Here is a 20,339-nt window from a genome sequence, read left to right as displayed (position 1 = left end):
GGTAGCCCTGGAAGGCGAGGCCAGCTGGGCCCCTGGAGCCCTGAGGCACTCTCTTCTTTTTAAAGATTTTGCTGTCTCAGACCTGGTAGGCAGATATAAAAGGGAATGGCCAGGCTTGGGGGACACCCAGTCTCTCGCAGGGTGGTCTCAGGTAGGTACCACAGGGGATGCTGGGGGAGGTGGGAGACGGGGAGGGAGTGTGCAGAGGGAGCGGTGGGGGCAGTGGACCTTGCCACAGAGGAGACGTGGAAGCACCCGCTGAGGAAAGCGGACGTTATAAGGAGAAATTAGTGAGGGAAACCAGGGCAAGCGTCTCTTGAGTACCTGCCTGCCCCAGATACACAGGTAGCATCCCATCCAATCCCCCAAGTTCATGTCCAGCTTATAGGTGGGGAGACAGGTCCAGAGAGCCGCCAGGCCTCACTCGGCATTCCATTATGAGACAGGAGCAGTGAGGATTCAAACCCAGATCCCCCTCACTCCACTGCACTGTTGAATGGTAGGGGCTCCCACTGTCTATCACCCTGAGCAGCCCGCTTCCCCCTGACAGCCTTTCACCCTGTGCATTCCATGCTCGGAATTGTCTGTATCTTTTACGGCTCATGATGTTTTTTTATTAAAATGGGTCTTGGTTATCACAGATGCCTGGAAGTGCTGTTGTTAGGGAAGACAAGAGTGGTTTGGATGCTGGGGGTCCTGGAAGGTGGGGTCACCAACGAGCAGGATGCTGCTGGCCACTGAGAGGCTTGCATGACCCTTGTGGGCAGCACCTGGTCCTAGGGGTCTATGTCCTGGGACACCAAACCAGGATACCACCGAGGACCCATTAGCTTGTGGTTCACAAAGAAGCCCCATTAAACAAAAATAATAATACACAAGCCTAATTGGAATAAACAAAGGAGAAAATCTTGCCTCTGCCTCCCCATTAAAGCAAATAAAAAGGGACCCAGCCCTCAGACGTGAGCAGCTGCTTCAATGACAAGCCTGATGCATTTTGCTATGACCATGCAGATACCTGTGTTTCCTTTTCAGTGAATTTTGGTCTCATCTCCCTGGTGACTTCCATCTGTGTTACAGCAGAACCAGAAAAATGAGGCAGCAAAAAGATAATGCAATTGAGCCGTCAGGGGTAATAATGGTAAAAGGAAGCCTTTAGAATAATCCGTAGCTTCCAGAAAGAGGAGGAGGAGGTCCGGTGAGGTGACTGAGCTGCCCAAGGGAAAGCTGAGTGAGATCCTTGTCTCCTGGACGCCCTGGGAAGATGCAGAGGAAACCAGGACTCTCAGCCCAGTGCTCCTCGATAATGGGACGCAGGAGGGATTAGGCAGGTGTCCTTCACCTGGAAATAACCAGGTGCCATGGAGTTGATTCTAACTCACGGCGATCCAGTGTGTGTAGAGCTGTGCCCCACAGGGTTGTCAATGGTAGGAGATTACCAGGCCTTTTATCCTCGGCACTGTGGGTGAATTTGAACCTCCAACCTTTCAGTTAGCAGCCAAGAGCATTAGCCATTTGAAAGGCCTGACCATCTACTTCTGAGAAACCAGCCATTGGAGACTCTGTGGCTCACGGTTCTGCTCTGACACCTGTGGGGGCACCATGAGTCTGAGCTGACTCCAGGGCAACTGGGTTAACTGGTTTCCTTGACTGGGAACCAACCTAATCGTGATTGTCACTACCTTTGACTGAAATGTATCAGCTCCTCCCATTCTTAACGCCGGGAACAAATCACAGTATTCAGCAGTACCTGCCATATGATTATGTCAGCAATGGAACACCCGGTATCTTCACAGCACCTTGCAACCGCTGCCAACATCTCAAAATACTGTTAGTTCTCATTCTTGCTTCAAAACCATAGTAGTGATTAGACCTGCTGCCGGGCTGTTACTGAAGGTGTTAGGGAAGAAGTCTGTATATTACCATAGCCCGTGTGTCTAATATTCTGATAATTATACTTTAATAGCACCGGTTTCCCTGGAAATCCATGTGTTTTGTTACCTAAATTTAAAATAGTTTTTTTTTTTTTTTCCTTTTCCAATGAGACAGGCATCACAAGACTGCCAAAGGGGTCCATGGCCCAAGGAGGCCCAGGCCCCGCCCTCCCCTCTGACTCATGTTTCCTACGCGATGGGCTCTAACTAGAACTCTCTATGCCAGACCCTAAAGGGAGAGGGCAGCTTGACGAGGAAGGTGAGGCTGTGCCTCCACCACTTGCCTGCCCTAGTTCAGCCTCTTTCAAAACTGCAAGGGGCCTTGGCAGCAGATGCTGGAGAGACCTCTGAGGGTAGTGGGCCAGGGACATAGGCAGGAGACCCTTGACCCACAGATGACTCACTTAAAAAGATGGAGGCTGTACTCTTGACCTTGAGAGCAGCACCTTTGGTTTCCCAAGCCTTCCTACACAGGTATCTCCCAAGACAAATGGGGAGGCTCCTGACCTCTCTTCAGCCCCTTGAGGTTCTAGCCCCATGCCTTCCCAGTGGTTTGGTGAAACTGAGTATGGAAGCAAAGTCCAGGCGTGATTCCATACTTGCCTTGCTTTGGGAGAGGTAATCATTTCAAGGAGATCATCAGGTAAAGCTATGGACTCCTGCTAAGATTAGCATTTTTTTTTCCAGATTAGCATTTTTAAAGATATAAAACGAAATGCTGATAGTTGCAAAGGGAACCAATGGTCTTGAAATACAATTATCAAATTTATTAAATTGTGATATAGTACTAATATGTGTACTTCTTAATTAATATATTTAAATAACAAGATCTAAGTGAGGGACCATACTTTCAAAGTTGAGATGAGGGTATAATGCTTTGAGATGTCTGCGACCATCCTAAAATGATAGGAGAGCTGCAATTTCTGTTGGGGACAAGCTACAGGAACTGCTGGTATTATATGATTTGTCACTTCCTTGTGGCGCAGTGCCTAAGGCATTTGACTGCTAACCAGCAGGTTGGCGAACCCACCAGCCACTCTGCAGAAGAAAGACTGGGCAATCTACTTCCATAAAGATTTACCACCTCAGAAACCCAATGGGGGTCGCTGTGGGTTGGAATAGACTCAATGGCAGTGAGTTTGGAGTTTGGTTTGGTTCATACATGAAAGAAAGTAAAAAATCAAGAGGTAATAGTTTTCCTGGCCAGTTTCACAAATCCTAGTTTAAAAAACCTTACTTGTACTCTCTCATGGCCCTAGTCTTCTCCTCCACTGAATGGGCATCCTGATCCCTACCTCACAGCCTTAGTGTAAGGAATGTATGAGATGACAGACACAGGAGACACGACTGGGAGGCGTTATTAGCTTATTTCTTAACCTTGGTTATTAAGACTTAAAAGCTCCAAGACATCGAAAGTCACATGACAGAAGCAACGCATCTCCCTCAGGAAATTGCTCCAGCCTGTCCCCAACCTCAGCAGCCTGCCTTTGCTTCCCTCTACAGCACCAAGGGAAGTCCTGGTTCCTGTCCTCAGTTCGTTCCTGCTGTGCCTTCAGACAAGCCACAATGCCTGGTGGGTACAAAGGGGAGTGTTCAGATGATGTGGACCCAATGCCCTTCCTGACTCCTTCTGACAAGGAGAAGATTGAAGCCATGAGCAAGCCCTATGACATCAAGAGGTCTTGCTGGGTCAAAGACGAGAAGGAGGGCTTCATCGCCGGGGAGATCCAGTCCGAACAGGGCGACCAAGTCACTGTGAAGACAGTCACCAACCAGGTAAGTGGGGGCTGATCTCCAGGATGAAACCAAGCCTTGGGAGTGGCAGGCACTCAGCCTTGATTGGACATGCTTCTGCTCAAGAGGCAGGTTGGCCAACAGAGCAGATGCCTCCAAGTGAGTCACGCATGCGGGTTCATGTCCAGACTCAAATACACTCCAGCAAGAAGCTTCCCTTCTCTGAGCTCTGGCTCCATCCCAGTAGAGATGCAATGAGGAAGGGCACATGGTGCACTTTGTAAACTCCACAACAGTACACGTGTGTTCCCTATCTTTAAAGCCCCAAACAGCTCTCACACGGAGTCTCGTTTCTCAGACTGAGGGTCAGCATTCTGCCCATCAGCTGTCTCACTCATGATGGCATGAGGACTGTGAGGCAGGGCCTGGAACACCCTGGTCCACCTAGGCAAGTTCCTCACCTGCATGAGTGACAGATGGTGGCTCCCTGAGTGGCAGTGGGGTACAAGAGCTGGCTTGTCCTGCGTTGCCAGGGTCCTACATGGAACACTCAGGGGCTTTGCAGGCAGTTGTTAAGCCTTTGGTCGCTTGATATCAGCTGTATGGAAGCATTTTATTCTCGTTATTCAGTCACTGTGTCCCTGGTTGGCACAAATCATTAGGTGCTCTGCTATTAACCTAAATCCACCTGGAGCACCTGAGAAGAAAGGCCTATCTGCCACTAAAAGGTCACAGCCATTGGAAACCCTACAGAGCACAGTTCTGATGCACATGGAGTCACCATGAGTCAGACTCTGGTTTGGGGCTCTTTTGATTATGTTCCATAAACTCTTCACAAACACTGACGTAGCTAATACCAACCCAGCCTTGTTCAACTTCAGCTGGGAATTTTTTATTATTTATTTATTTTTTTTTTTGCCACTCTGTGCATGTACATGTCCATAAGTGCATGTGAAAAGTTCCATGAGTCATTTTAGCAAATGAGTGGACGCATAAGCCATGAATAATGAGAACCGTCTTTACACTGTGGAAATTGGCAAATGCTACAAATTGGGGCTTAGTTCCCAGAGAGCTGGTTTACCCACACACCACTCTCTCTGCTGATCTGTGCTGGGTCCGGCCACCAGGTGTGACTTGAGAGGATGGCTTGTGAAGCATGATTTTGGTTTGATGTACAGAAACAGACCTGAGAGCAGAGGGAAGGGGTTTCTTAGGGAGTGTGGTAGATGGCAAACATGACCATGAACCAGCATCCTTTCATGCATCAGTGACCCTTGCAATATGACTTTGTGCCTCCTGCCATCAAGAGATGAAGCCCATCCCCACCCCTCTTCCCCCATTGTCGATTTTAAGTCGGCTTTGTGGCTTGCTTTGGCAAACACTAGTAGCAGACACAATAACGTGCCAGTAGTGAGTCTAGGTCTCCAGAGACCTAACAATCTCTGCCCTTGCTCTTGGAATGCTGCCCAGCTACTCCGTGGAAGCCCGCTTGAGCATGAGAGCGAGCACAGTCCTCCCCAAGGCCCAGCTGACAGCCAGCAAACTCAGAAGGGAGCCACTTAGCTCACTGCTAACTGACTGCAGGCACATGGGTGAACCCAGCTGAGTCTAGAAGAACCACCCTGCTGAGCCCAGGCCAAAGTGCTAACCCACAGAAAACAGAAGCTTAGTAATACGGCTTCAAAAAAAAAATTGTACTAAATCCGTGCCCTGGGCACTGGTGGTTCAGTGATAGAATACTCGCCTTCCATGTGGGAGTCTGGGGTTCAATCCCCAGTCAATGTCCCTCATGTGCAGCCACCAGCCGTCTGTCAGTGCAGGCCTGTGTGTTGCTATGATGCCAAACAGGCTTCTACAGAGCTTCCAGACTAACAGAGACAAGGAAGAAAGGCCTGGTGATCTATTTCCAAAAAGCAGCCAAAGAAAACTGTAGGGAGCACCACGAACTGATCCACAACTTGTCGTGGGGATGGCACAGAACCAGGGAGCATTTTGTTCTGCTGGGCATGGGGTCACCATGAGTCAGGGGCCGACCCCACAGCAGCAAAGCCCTGATGTTCTGTAAAAGCCTTCTGAAACCTTATGGAGTAGGATTTATTGACCCTATCTGGCAGAGGATGAAAAATAAGGCTCAAGGAGGCTTTAGGTTAACTTGCCCATGGTCACAAAGACAGCAGACGATGAACTTGGACTCAAACCTAGCTGTCTCTGACTCAAACGCCCGTGCCATGCCTCTCTGGTGGGCGATGAAGCATGAGTGTGAGGTCAGTCCTTGGTTCATGTCACTCCTAAGAGGATCAGAACTCACAGCACAGCTTTGCTTCCCGCCTGCCTCCTGGGGGAAGGTAGGACAGCGATGAGGCTGTTTCTGGTACATTGGAACATGAAAGTCAAGCTTCGTTCTCAGGAGAAATAAAACTTCCTAGGAGAGCAGAGCACTGCAGGCTTGCAAGGAATGGCGGCCAATGGGAGGGAGCCCCAGAGGCTTCAGCTTAAATGCACACTTAAGGAAAGTGCATAGATTCTTTGAGCATCCACAATGGACGAGGCAGTAAGCCAGGTCTGGGATGGAAAAGACTGAGTGTGTGGAGCTGATTCACTTGGCTCCTAAGATAAAGACCAAGGCCTCCATTCCTGTATGGAGCCCAAAGAGAAGTGTTCGCATGTGGGTGAGGCCCAGAGACCTGGAGGTGACCACACAGGATGTCTGAATACCGAGCACCCTGATTTACTAAGGGTGTGGTGGCCATGACTGTGTGGATTTCCCAGAACTATCAAGATGTCAATTTGCTTATTGTCCTCATCAATTATTTAAAGCGCCAGCAATCTCAGCATGTGCTGGAGCCCCGAAGGCTGCCGGCAGCTCACAGACATTTGTTTTCTGGATCCCATGTCTTACGTTTTGGTCCCAGAGGCTGGCACTTAAGAGCTGGCACTCGTTTTTATTCACAGAAGAAAGTAGGGTGCAGAAAGGGGAAGGGATTCACCACGCCTCGCTCAGGACCTCCTGACCTTGTTGTTGGGTGCTGTGGAGTCAATTCCAACTCATAGCAACCCCGGGTGATGGTGTAGAACTGCCCTATCAGGTTTCCTAGGTTGTGATCTTTATAGAAGCAGATTGGCAGGTCTTTTCTCCCACAGAGTTGTTGGGTGGGTTCAAACTGCCAAACTTTCAGTTAGCAGCTGAGTGCTTAACCACTGTGCCACCAGGGCTCCTTTCCTGACCCTTAACACAGGACAGTTTTCATTCTAGTCCCCGGGTGGTGCCAAAGATTTTAAGTGTTTGATGACTCCTTGAAAGATTGGCGGTTTGGACACCTACCCAGAGGGGCCTTGGAAGAAAGGTCTGGTGTCCTGCTCCTGAGAGACCACAGCCTTGGAAACCCTGTGGGGCAGTTCTCCTCCGACCCACCTGGGGGCACCGTGAGTCAGGATCCACCTGATGGCAAGTGGCTCCTTTCAGTCTAACGCGTCGGCTGCAAAGCACTCACTGCTGTCTTGCTTTGGCTTTGCTTTATTTCTTGACGCCTTGTTAGCTTTTGATTTTATCCTTCTGGGTGGTTTGGTGGGAACAGAACATCTTTAAAAATATATATATATATATATATATATATGGAAAAGTTCACTGCTCTTTTGAAACCACCTCTGAAGTGACCCTGGGATGGAAGAGCAAGCTCCTACCAGCTCCCAGAATGGACCTGGCTAGGAGAGCAGCATGGGCCTAGGGGGCTTCATAAGGTAGAGGCCCTTAATAGGTCACAAGGCATTTTCACATGATCATACTTAAGATCATGTCATTCTCCCAGTAGTCAACCTGAGAGGGTATTGGAATCCCTGCTTCTAAAGGGAGATAGTTAAGGCTTGAGTGGCTGTAGAAGTCCCTCCCCCAAGTTGCACAGTGGACATGGCTGGACCAGGAGTTAGGCCCACCAGACACTCATCTCCTGCTCCAACGCTCCTTGCAGGATGCCAGAGAGGGTGTGGTGCTCTGTGCCAGGCCCCGCCCTGTCTGTGCAGCACTTCTGCCTAATTCCCATCCCTAACGACATGCTGCTGTGTGTCGACCCTCCAGACAGTCACTGTGAAGAAGGATGATACCCAACAGATGAATCCACCCAAATTCTACCAGGTCAGTGACATGGCGGACATGACCTTCTTGAATGAGGCCAGCGTGCTGGACAATCTACGCCAACGCTACACCAACATGAGGATCTATGTGAGTGCCCACTGGGGATGGGAGGGGGACAAAGGCCTTCTGCCCCTGTCCCAGTGTGGGGGGAGCTAGTCACCCTCCCACAGCTCATGATAGAAATTATGATTCAGACAAGGACTCAGGGGCCAAGTTTTTGATAAGTTAGAATTTCCACCCAAAGCCTTCAACATCTCAGTGGTGACACCGTCTCCATGGGCAGCTGAAAGATCTTTTGCTGAGTCTGTCACAGTAGTTTTCCCCCAAACCTCTCCCAAACTCTCCAATCAAAACATCATTTTTCCCCCTAGTAACTTCATATGGCCTTAAAGTCCCTCCCTACCCATCCATCCATCCATCCATCCACCCACCCATCTGTCCGTCCATCCACTCACCCATCCATCCACTCAACAAACATTGAGCACTGTCCTAGGCAGGGTCCTCAAAGAGCCGGAGCCCAACATGAAGAAGTGGGATTTAAACGCCACCTGAGGGACTTGGGAAGGACACAGGCTGTGCCCATCAAGAGTTCCATTTCTGTTTGTCTGTTTGGCCTGGGAAGGGATTGCCAGACTCTGTGGAGGGTAGCTTAAGGAGCCAGGGCAGGAAGTTACCTCTTAAATTCACAAACCTCTTGAATAGCTGCTTGAATAACTCTGGCAGGTGGGGACTGCTCCGCGTAGCCCCAAATACTCCCCTCTGTCTCTCCTGCAAGGGAGGGCACGTGTGTGTGTGTGTGTGTGTGTGTGTTCTCCTTTTCAGTTTGACAAAGCAGGGACCAAACTGGCTTCCAGTCTACCACCTGACCCCCTCTTTCCTACTCTGAGATAGGGCTGAGGAGAAGGAGTGGGTGTCTCAGGGTGGGACACTGTGTGACAGACTACCAAATCTTTAAGCAGATTCTCTTCATCTTTGCTTCTCTTTCCTAGGTTTGCTTTCTATTTATTATTATTATTTTAAAATAATATTTTATTATGTTTTCAGTGAAAGTTTACACAGCAAACTAGGTTCCCAACTGACAAATTCTTCAGTGACTTTAGTTACATTTTTCACCATGAGTCAACATTCTCTTTAATTGCCATGTCAAGTTCACTAGCATTCTACCACACCAAGTTCACTAGCATTCCACCATATCAAGTTCATTAGCATTCCACCATCTCAAATCCACTAGCATTCTACCATATCAAGTCCACTAGCATTCTACCATATCAAGTTAGAAATTTTCCCATGATCTGATCAATTGAATTTGTATTGGGAAATTTCTGGAGAAGCCAGAAGTTTTCATGCTTCTGCATTAAGAGTTTAACTAATAAATATGTGAGACCTTTTTTTTGTTTGTTTGTTTGAAAAAAAAAAAAAAAGAGTATCTCAGGGTGATAGTCTCAGGGAATCTATCAAATTCTTAAAAACTCTGGACTTTTATTAAAGAATTTGAGTTCTGTTTCACGTTTTTCTCCCATTCTATCAAGGTCCATGTATTGTAGCCCTGATCAGAGTGGTCAACAGTGGTAGCCAGGCACCATCTAGTTCTTCTGGTCTCAGGGTAGATGAAAGTGCAGCAATGTAGGCTATTAGTTTTGTCGACTCCTTTCTTCTCTGAGACTTTGGTTTCCTTTGTTTTCCATTACTTCCTTTTGAAAACTCAATATATTGCAGCTATGCTAAGGCAAAGCTGGGGGTCGTTTACTCCTGGTCCAAAAAGGAAAGTTTTAGAGTTGAATTGGGAAGAGGCACACTGCGGGGAATGGGCAGTGCTCAAAGGTCAACGTGAGGGACCAGCAGGAAGAGAGGAAAGTTTGGGGCCCACTGAATTGGCCATTTCCTGTCCTCACATGTTCTCTTCCTTCCGATAATTTATTTTCCTACCTCATTTTTTAAATAGGGTTTTAGTTTTGTTTTTAAACAAATGTGCCTTGGAAAGGAAAAAGAAGCTGCTATCTCTTTTTAACAGTTCATCAAAATTAGCTCCCCACCAGTAGGGATCTGTGGTCTGTCCGTCCAGTGGAGGACCTGCTACTGTTGAAACACCATAGAAATCTCTCTGTGTTAGGACTGGGGATGGTAATCAGGGAGTGAAACAAAATGCACACAAATTGTTGAATGTATAACAAATTCTGCTCTGTAAACTGGCACCCAAAACACAATTTTTAAAATAAGGGAGGGTGGTTTAAAAAAAAAAAAAAAAAAACAGTCACTCAAAGACTAAGGCTGATGGAGGATCCATGTGGAGATGTGCTTTCATGATGGCTGGGAAAGATCAGAGCAATTAAATACTCAAGTCTGGCAGTGTTGATGTTTCTTCTGCTTGCAGCCCATTGGCCATAACCAGTCACAAGGTTTTCTAGAGAAAGAAAACCACGGATTTAGTATCAACTCCTGGTGACCTTACTACATATAACAGAATTTCCTTACATGTACAAATGGAAATAAAGTCTGTTGGTTTTTGTTATTTAAAAAAAAAAAAAAAGAAAGAAATCTCTCTGTGATGCTTATGGAAAAATGTCACAGATAAATGAAGTGGGAAAACCAGCTCTGGAACAGTACTATAGAATACCACTTTTTTGTTTTAAAAAGAGGTGGGAGATAGGACTGTGTCCCTGAGTCTGTTTGCATCATAAACAGGAAAGGGTGCACAAACAACTAACCCCCTCGGGCACCTGTAGAAGGGGAGTGGAGGTGGGGCCTGGGTAGATGAGAGGATTTTTGACTGTGTGTTTGTCCATGTAGTGACTGGATTACCTACTCAAATAGTCAGACCAGAAGAAAAAGAAACACATAGATATTAAGGAGAAGGCTCACCATGCTTAATGAGTTGTTGTTGTTATGTGCCATGGAGTTGGACCCGACTCACAGCGACCCCTCCTTGGGTTTCCAAGGCAGTATCACTATGGAAGTAGATTGTCCAGCCTTCCTTCCGAGGAATGGCTGGTGGTAGACACTGACTTTGCCCCTAGAGAAGAGACCACAGTATCTTTTCCAGACTGGCCATGACCTCTAGCCAGTGATAACACACCGAGGCCCAAAAGAGGCTGGGGAGATGAAAATGGGGAAAAAGGCACCAAGAGAAATGGCCAGCTAATCATCTCCCTTCTTTCCCACCAGACCTACTCGGGCTTGTTCTGTGTGACGGTCAACCCCTACAGGTGGCTGCCCATCTACGGGGCCCGCGTGGCCAACATGTACAAGGGGAAGAAGCGCACAGAAATGCCACCCCACCTCTTCTCCATCTCTGACAACGCCTACCATGACATGCTCATGGGTACGTGGGGCACGGGTTCACTGGGACGGGCACAGCTGATGGCATGAATTCCTTTGCCGTTTTATCTCCAAACGCACACTACCCAATCCTAGTCCTGACCTTGACCCATCAGCTGAAGTTCTTTGCTGGACGTTGAGCAGCAGCAACAGGTAATATTAATACAAGGCAACAGTGTTTGAAAAATGTACGGAACGCTTGCCAAGTACCAGTCCCACTTCATGTCCTATTTCATTTAAACTTCACAAACACACGGAATGTAGAGCTCAGTAACTGGCCCAGAACTCAAATCAACACTCTCAGCCATTACATGTACTATTCTGGTATATGGAGAGAGGCCTCATTACATGATCTTTATTTTTATATAGAGCCTCTATACCCAGTAAGCAGTAACTCCATTGCCCCCTCTCCCCAGCCCTGGTAACCTCTAATCTGCTTTCTGTCTCCAGGCATTTGCTTCTTCCAGATATTTTATATGCATGGAATCATACAACTTTTGTCCTTTGGGGCCTGGCTTATTTCCCCTAGCATAATACTTTCAAGGTTCCTTCATGTCATAATATGCATCAGAACTTTATTTCTCTTAATACTCACATAGGTCTATGCACCCACAAGTCACTTATTGACATGGTTAGGTTCCAAAGACCAGATTGTTATGTGAAAATCAGTGTTACCTGAAAATAGGACAACTACATCAGATCACAACATGGAGGATGACGGCATCGTTTACATAACTGCCAAATTACATCATTACTTAACTGCCAAACCACTGAGAATCATGGCCCAGGCAAACTGACACAGAACCTTGACCATCACAGCCAGTGTTACCCTGAACTTGAACTTCATTGTAACCTGCATTCATTGCTGCCAGACCTAAGTCATCAATGTGCAAAACACTTAGGTGATAGATAGTTTTACTATTGTAATAAATGCAAAATGTCAGCTAACAAGACAGTTGGTAAGTGAGGAGTATGTGTATATGTGTGTGTGCCCTCTGTATCTGTGGGTTCTATATCCTTAGATTCAACCAATCACAGATCAAAAATATTCAGGGGGGAAAAAAAAGAAATTAAGGGGTCAAAGCAATTCTTCAAAGGCTAAAAGTGAGAGTAAAGTACTATCGACATAGCATTTATGTTGTATTAAGTATTATTATAAGTAATCCAGAGGTGATTTAAAGTGTACTCAAAGATGAGAATGGGTTACATGCAAACACAAGGCCTTTTAATACAAGGAACTTGAGTATATGCAGATTTGGGTGTCCATGGGGTCCTGGAACCGATGTGACTATATATGTATGAGCCTCACATTTTGCTTATGTATTCATCCATTGATGGACACTTGGAAGTTTCCACCTTTTGGCTGTTGTCAATAGTGCTGCAATGAACACTGGTGTACACGTATCTGTTTATCTCTGTGTTCAAGTCTTTTGGGTACAGTCCCAGGAGTGGAATTGCTGGGTCATGTGATTTTCACTGTTATTTCTCTTTATGATGTTTATGGCAGGTAGTTTTATGGCTAAGAGGCCAGGCTGGTAGATGAGGAGTAGCTGCTAAACTCTTGGCCCTTGGCAGGGGCGTACTCTAGTGATGGGCACATGGCCACTGGTCTCCCAAGATGCTGGGTTTTAGCCTCAGAGCATGGTGGTGGGCGGGATGGGGGAGTGCTGTTTGGCTGGGGTGTTGTCAAAGGCCTGGTTTCTAAATGTTTCCTAATTACCTCTTCCTATCGCTGTTTCCCTCCCAACAGATCGTGAAAATCAGTCCATGCTAATCACGTAAGTGTCTCTTCTGCCTCTGAGTCTATACACATATAATTAGGGCTGCGTCTTATGTGTAATTACTCCTTCTTATAATTAATTGGTGGTACTTTGTGGGGAACACTGCAGGTGGCCAGCGGTCTTAGCAGGACCAGTAAGTCTGCACCTGCTAACGGGTGGGGGTGGCCCTCCGTGTCCCCAAGTCCTCCCACCTGCCAGCTGTCCAGGCTGGGGGCCAGAACACGGCCATGTTCAGCCTGTGTTTTTCTCTTGCTTCATTCTCTGCGGCCAATCCCCCTCTTCCGGCTGACGTCTGATCCTGGTTGGTGCCTGCAGCGGAGAATCTGGGGCTGGCAAGACTGAGAACACGAAGAAGGTCATTCAGTATTTCGCCAACATTGGGGGAACTGGAAAACAGTCCTCGGACGGGAAGGTACAGCTGGCTGGGTGGGCTTGGGGTCCGCAGCCCCCCACTCCCTTCCCCCAGCCCGCTCCTGTCTCCAAGCTCCCCCAGCAGAGCTCACTTGATTCTCACAGCTGCTCTGTGAGTTAGGGCCATTTTACAGATGGTGAAACTGAGGCCATGACCGGAGTTAGGTCACACAGGGAGAAGGCCACCCACTGAGCAGAGATGGGAAAGGGAGAGGGGGTGCCTCCGGAATCTGCTTCCTAGGCCTCAGCAGCCCCGGGGGCAACAAGAATGAGCCAGGGCCCCCTACAGCCATAAAAGGGACCAGAGAAAAGGAAAACTTCAGAGAAAGACCGAGGAGGCCCAGGAAAGAGCTTGGGGTCTCAGCCTACAGCAAAGTGCTCGGGGAGCTGAAATACTCTGGGATGGTTACATGATGTGGTAGAACATAATTCATGTCATTGAACTGTACACTTGGAAGTGATTAAAGTGCCAAATGGTATGTTTTATACATATTTGTGTGGGTGTGTGTATGTGGTGAAAATATGTACAGCAAAGCATTCAGCCAAGTCAGCAATTTCTATACACACAATTCAATGGCATCGGTTAATTCACCCTTCATGTTATATAAATTCGCCCCTCTCCCCCAGCTTTCTTTCCCCTAGTGTTATATATAAGGAGCTCTGGTGGTGCAGTGCCTACAGCATGTAACTGCTAACCAGAAGGTGGGCAATTCAAACCCACCAGCTACTCCACGGAAGGAAGATGGGGCAATCGACTTCTTTAAAGATTTACCACCTTGGAAACCCAACGGGGGTCTCTATGAGTCCGAATTGATTTGACGGCAGTGGGTCTTTGGTTTTAATGTTACATATATATATTATTGCAATAAAATTAAATTAAAAAAAAAAAAGAAACTGATATTCATATATCTTGACCCAACCATTCTCTTCAAAACTCACTGCCATTGAGTCGATTCTGACTCAGAGTGACCCTTTAGAACTGTCCCACAGGGTTTCAGATGCTGTAAATCTTTACAGAAAGCATACTGCCTCATCTTTGTCCCACAGAGTAGCTGGTGGGTTTGAACTGCCAACCTTTTGCTTAGCAGCCAAATGCTTTAACCACTGTGTCACCAGAACACCTTCATCATTCTCTTAGTTAATAATAATAATAAATCAAAATTGAGGGTCTGTTAGTGTCCCCAGCACCCCTCCTGATGGCAGGAACTGCAGAGGGACAGTTATTGCAGGCAATGGCCGTCTTCCTGAGGCCCCTCTAGGCCTGACTCTCCGTCCTCCCCAAGGTCCTTCCCCTGCTAGGTTCCTGGAGCATAAGCCCAGGGGCTGAGGGGACATGGCTGACCAGCCACCCCACCTGCTGTTTCTTTCTGGACCAGGGGTCCCTGGAGGATCAAATCATCCAGGCGAACCCCGTGCTGGAGGCCTTCGGGAACGCGAAGACTACCAGGAACAACAACTCCTCTCGCTTCGTAAGTGTGAACCGCGGCTGCCAGCCTCACCCCCACATGGCAGGATGGAGACTGAGACTGATGTAAACACAGGTTGAGTTAAGGCCTGGCGTCTCCTCCCCAGAGATCTCTAAAGATCATCAGCCAGAGTCTAGTCAGCAAACAGCACCCACATCAGTGTTTACACTGAGGGGCTCTGGTGCAGAGACCTGGTAACGTGAGGAATGGAGTGGCTGAGATGTCCCAGGAGATGGTGGCCCACGATGGCCAGAGATTTGCAACAAGAAGCTGTGGCCACCCCCAGGCTGCAGGGACAAAGACGTGCTTACTGCCCGCTGAGAGCTGTAGTCACAGAGGGACGCCAGCACAGACCAGATGCCACCCCAGAAAGAGATGTACTCTGGCCTTTGCCTCCCAAGTCCCCAGTCTCCTACTGGCCATTCCATTGGCTGAGCCCAGTCAGGTGACATGGGAGCCTAGGAAACAGAGCTGGGAGGGGGACAGGGGGAGGCAAGGAGGATAAGGAATAGGACCAGCCTATAGAGACATAAAAGCCAGTTTCTGTGGTGTCGACCCCATGTGTGTCAGGGCAGAACTACTGTCCATAGGGTTTTCAGAACTAGATTTTGAGGCACCACTAGGTGACTCAAACTGCCAACCTCTTGGTTCATAGCTAAGCACATTAACCAGACACACCAACCAGGGACTCCAGACGGAGACATGCTGTCGCACTGTGTTAAGGTGATTCTGACTCACAGCGCCCCTAAAGGACAGAGTGGAACTGCCCCACAGGGTTCCCAAGGCTGCCAATCTTCACGGAAGAAGCAAAGCCCAAACCAAATTCACTGCCGTGGAGCCAATTCCAACTCATAGTGCCCGTAGAGGACAAAGTAGAACTGCCCCAGAGGGTTTCCTAGGCTGCAATGCTAGGTCTTTTCTCCTGCTGAGCATCTGGGAGGTTCGAACCACCAACCTTTTGGTTAGCAGCTGAGTGCTTAACCACTGCACTGAGATTCTTATTTCCAGGAGAATTTATTTGTGGTTCTCCCAAAAGTGAGAGAGAGGAATGAAATATCTCTTTCTAAGGAGACCGTAGGGTGGTCTCCTCCCCACAACCTGGCCGGTTAAGATTCTCACAATGCCTAGTCACCAAGCAGAATTCCAAAGGGTCCTAGCCTCCTGCTGAGCGCCCCATCCCCCCACCAATGCCCCAAGCCTGCAGGCTGCTGCACGGACCCCAGATGCAGTTCTGAGGCTTGTCCATCCCTACTCTGCCCATCTATACGGAAATCCACAGTTCCAGCCATTCCTCGGAAGGAAGGCTGGGCAATCTACTTCCGTAGTGATACTGCCTCGGAAACCCAAGGAGGGGTCGCTATGTGTCGGGTCCGACTCGATGGCAAATAACAACAGCCACAGCCACACGTGGCCCAGGTCTATGCCTCACAGCTTTCTTAGAATCACAGAGGGAGGGGCTGCCAGTGAGCAAGCCACAACCAAGCCTCCCCTCTCCTCCCTGCCCAGGGCAAGTTCATCCGAATCCACTTTGGAACAACGGGTAAACTGGCTGGAGCTGACATCGAGAGCTGTAAGTCAGGCCCCTTTGGGAGGGGTGTTATGCACAGGGCCAGCGACATCATTTGCGGGGCCCCACGCAAAATGAAAACGCAGAGCCCTTTGTTTAAAAAGCATTAAGAATGTCAGAATGAGGAAAACCAAAGATGCATGGAAGCAATTAGTCCAAGGGACTAGTGGCCCATGGGGACATCAGCCCCTATGACCCTGAGACCAGAAGAGCTCAATGGTGCCCAGCTACCCATCAGCCTTGGCAGGGCTCAGTGCAGGCGTGGTGCCCAGCTAGCCGTCAGCCTCGGCAGGGCTCAGTGCAGGAGTGGTGCCCAGCTACCCCTTTCAGCCTCGGCAGGGCTCAGTGCAGGAGATTCTGGATAGAGTGGGAGAATGGAGTGGAATAAAACCCCAAATCATAGAAAAGGAAAAAAAAAAGGAAGCCTGGTGAGACCCCCAAGACTATAGCCCCTGGTTACCCTTCAGTCTGGAACTGAACTCACTCCTGTGGCATCCAGCCAAACCACAGACAGGCATATGGGGTGAACATTTACACCAGGTAGACACACCCCTTAGAATGATCAATCGATCAATTGTAGGAGCCCAGAAGGGCAGTGTTTGCACAGGGAGATAGTTCAGGGGGTAGGAATGCATAGGAGGCAAGGACACAGGGAGGAGGTAACTGCAGGGAGGAAGTAGAAAGAGAGCTGTTATATGGTGGGAAATTGCAGACAATGTCATGAAACAGAATGTGTATGAACTGCTGGGCAAGAAGCGAATTTGCTCTGTAAACTTTCACTCAAATCACAGTAAAAAATTTTTTTAAAAAACATTAAAAATGTCAAAATGGCACCAGCAGGGCATTAAGCAGGACCCTCGGAGCATGGCCTGCGGGCTGCCCAGGAGGCCGGCCTGTGCCGGGACTCCCCTCTGAGGCTGTGTGTCAGGAGGACCTGGAAGGATGGGGCCTACGCCTGCTCATTGCTCGGGGATTTCTGGAGAGCGGGCCCTGCTCTCCACAGACCCCCGTGCTCCTGGTAGGATGGGTCTGCGCTTACGAGTCTCTACTTCGTCCTTCTCAGACCTCTTAGAGAAGTCTCGGGTCATCTCCCAGCAAGCAGCCGAGAGAAGCTACCACATTTTCTACCAGATTCTCTCTAACAAGAAGCCAGAACTTGTTGGTAACCATCTTTATGTTTGTCTGCCTGCCCTTGCCCTCGCTTTTCCTCGCTTGTCAGTGACGAAAGAGTACCCCTTTCCTAAGGGTCTCATGGGACCCCCGGAGCCACGTAAATGGGTCACGGGGAGGTCTAAGTTCTCAGTACATCTCATCATCACAACAGTCTTAAGAGGCTGAACACCACTTGGTGGTCATTTTACAGATGGGACTTTGGGACGGGACGGGACATGTCTGTGGTTCGTGGCAGAGACATGGACCTGGCACGTGGGGTTTGCACGGATCTGTGGCCCCTGGGCCCAATGCTCAGACGGCGGCAGTGGGGTCTACCTACAACCATGGTTAGGCCTGCGAGAGGTGCTGTGGGGCTGGTTTAGACTCACAGCAAACCCATGTGACTCAGCAGAACTGCCCCACACGGTTTCTTGGCTGCAATCTCTACAAAAGCAGATCACAAGGTCTTTCTCCCACAGAGCCACTGGGTGGGCTTGAACCACCAACCTTTAAGTCAGCAGCTGGGCGCTTAACCATTTGCACCCCCAGGGTTATAGTTCTTGCCTGTGAAGTAACAACAGGCTCCCCTCTGTGTACACAGAGGCCACCTGGAGGGTACAGCTCAGGGAGTACACACAGCCACTCAGCTGGGTGACCCGTGCAGGACCCAACATACTCACCTGTCCACGGCAGACCTGTTCAGAGAATAAGATGGAGAAAACCACCACCCCCTTCTGTTTGTGGGTTTCGATTCAGACTCACAGTGACCCTAAAGCGCAAAGTAGAACTGTCACTCAGGGTTTCCAAGGCTGTCAGTCTTTACGGAAGCAGACCGCCTCATTTTTTTCCTGTGGAGCGGCTGGTGGGTTCGAACCACTGACCCTTTGGTTAGTACCCGAATGCCTTAACCACTGCATCACTAGAGCTCCTTAAGATGGAGAAAGGGATGAAGAATCCAACTTCCACTGTTTGCCATCTCCCAGCCCTGGTGGGCTTTCTTTTGTGTTAAACACAGTGTGCTTTTTAATTTCTGGGTGACATTTTGAAATTGGGGAACTTCATATAAGAATCTAGCTTTCTGGCTTCTGCTGGAATAGCAGGTCTGGTAGCTCTGAGTGTGCTCTGCCCCTCACCGTATGGCATTAATCAGGGCAGCTAAGAGGCGGCAGCCCCTCTGGATGGAGCACAAGCTCTCCTGTTCACCACACTCCCTGCCAGGCCCTATTGCCTCCCTAATGCTCCAGCCGAGTGGCCACCACCATTTATCTTCCTTCTTGCCCTGTGGTTTTCCTCTATTTATCGTTGCTGTTAGTTGTCAGTGAGTCAGTTCTGACTCCTGGTGACCCCATGTGTGCAGAGTAGAACTGTCCCATAGGGTTTCCAAGACTGTGACCTTTGGAAACAGAACAGATTACCAGGTCTGTCTTCTGACGCACAAGAGATGAAATGAAAGGAAAAATATTCCTTGTGCTCATGTCTCTTTCAAAATAGAAAAAAAAAAAAAAGACAGCCCAACAGAGGCGCACATTTCAAGAACAATCAGAGTGAGTATACGTCTTTGTGAAAGTGACACACTCCCACGTGGATCAAATGCAAGCAATGGCATTGTCCCTTGCAGTCACTGTGTTTCCTTCTGCCTTCGATTGTGACCTGCTCTTTGTGGGAGACAAGAGTTCATTTATTCCAAAAAACCTACTGGGTGCCTACTAGGTGCCAGGTACTGACAGAGGGCATGACTGAGTTCCTATCACTTTCTTGGCCCTCTACTGCTCCTTGGGTATCCAAGTCCTGCCATGACTCTGGGTGATCCGATGCCTCATCTGCCCCTGTAACACCCATGGTGCCCACAGTCATGGCTGGCACAGGAGAGGCATTACAGATGCTAATAACGGGGAAAGAGAACAACAGGCCTGTCACCCAGCGGATAAGCTGCTCTCCTTCTCTCTGCAGAGAGTCTGCTGCTGGTCCCCAACCCCAAGCAGTACCACTGGGTGAGCCAAGGTGTCACCGTGGTGGACAACATGGATGATGGAGAGGAGCTGCAAATCACAGATGTAAGTGGCAGGGGCAGGGGTGGCCAGGACAGAAGTGCTGGGGCCCTGCACACGGCCCCCAGCTTTGGAGGCCCCTCAGAGTGTCAGGCAGCATCCTGGTTCTTTCCTCGGAGATTTTTGGGCCTGGAGTTGGCGTTTATCCCAAGCATCATAGCAAGCAGGGATTCTCTTACTGCGTCATCGACTCCACACCATTTTTCTTCCTCCCACCTCAGCGACAAGTGACCTTCTCATCTCCTCAGGACCCCCTGCAAACTCCGTCTCCTTCTCTTAGTGCATGGAGCACCCCTGACTCCTGTGAGGATTGTTGTAGGCCCTCCGATCTAAGCCCTTTCTCCTCTTTGACCACACACTCAAGTCCTGACCGATCTGTGTCTTCCCCTCCCCCATTACTTCTCATGAAGCTTCAACACAGGTTGTCCCCTCTATCCAAAAGTATAGCATTGCTATGAAGCCTTTCATAAGCTGAAATAGCATCAAGTGAAGAAACAATGACCATTCATTTATAGGGGAAAAAGGTTTGAACATTCCCAGACCCGAAAAATAACCTACCAAACGTACCAATAACACATACAGCCTAAAATAACATTAACATCCAATGTTCACGGACACAGTTCAAAGCCACAGCGGCTTGATCCTCAGTGTAGTTCCAGAGGGAAGGAGCTTGGGCAAGGCCATTCACGGCTCATGATGAGCGCTACCTCTTTAAAGGTTCGGGCCAAATGCTAGTGAACGCTAGTGAAAATCCTCTTTGGATTTCTTTTGGTTAGAGAAAACAGGCACTGATGCAGGTCTTTCC

General features: G+C 48.7%; 1 protein-coding gene across 1 annotated transcript in view; it reads left to right on the top strand.

Annotated features, from left to right (window-relative positions):
* Positions 1-3,497: 3,497 nt before the first annotated feature.
* Positions 3,498-20,339, top strand: part of LOC103197055 (myosin-16) — a 64,208-nt gene continuing 47,366 nt past the window's right edge. The window contains exons 1-9 of the mRNA XM_007940903.1: positions 3,498-3,707; positions 7,738-7,881; positions 10,957-11,113; positions 12,860-12,887; positions 13,206-13,302; positions 14,678-14,770; positions 16,274-16,337; positions 17,398-17,496; positions 19,437-19,540. Coding sequence (XP_007939094.1) covers positions 3,498-3,707; positions 7,738-7,881; positions 10,957-11,113; positions 12,860-12,887; positions 13,206-13,302; positions 14,678-14,770; positions 16,274-16,337; positions 17,398-17,496; positions 19,437-19,540 — 996 coding nt within the window. The remainder of the gene's footprint in view (positions 3,708-7,737; positions 7,882-10,956; positions 11,114-12,859; positions 12,888-13,205; positions 13,303-14,677; positions 14,771-16,273; positions 16,338-17,397; positions 17,497-19,436; positions 19,541-20,339) is intronic.

This window comes from Orycteropus afer, unplaced genomic scaffold (assembly GCF_000298275.1).
Source record: "Orycteropus afer afer isolate SDZICR_OR568_19922 unplaced genomic scaffold, OryAfe1.0 scaffold00006, whole genome shotgun sequence".
NCBI classification, from domain to species: domain Eukaryota; kingdom Metazoa; phylum Chordata; class Mammalia; order Tubulidentata; family Orycteropodidae; genus Orycteropus; species Orycteropus afer.
The sequence above is the reverse complement of the archived record's forward strand: the minus strand, read 5'-3'. Positions and strand labels throughout refer to the sequence as shown.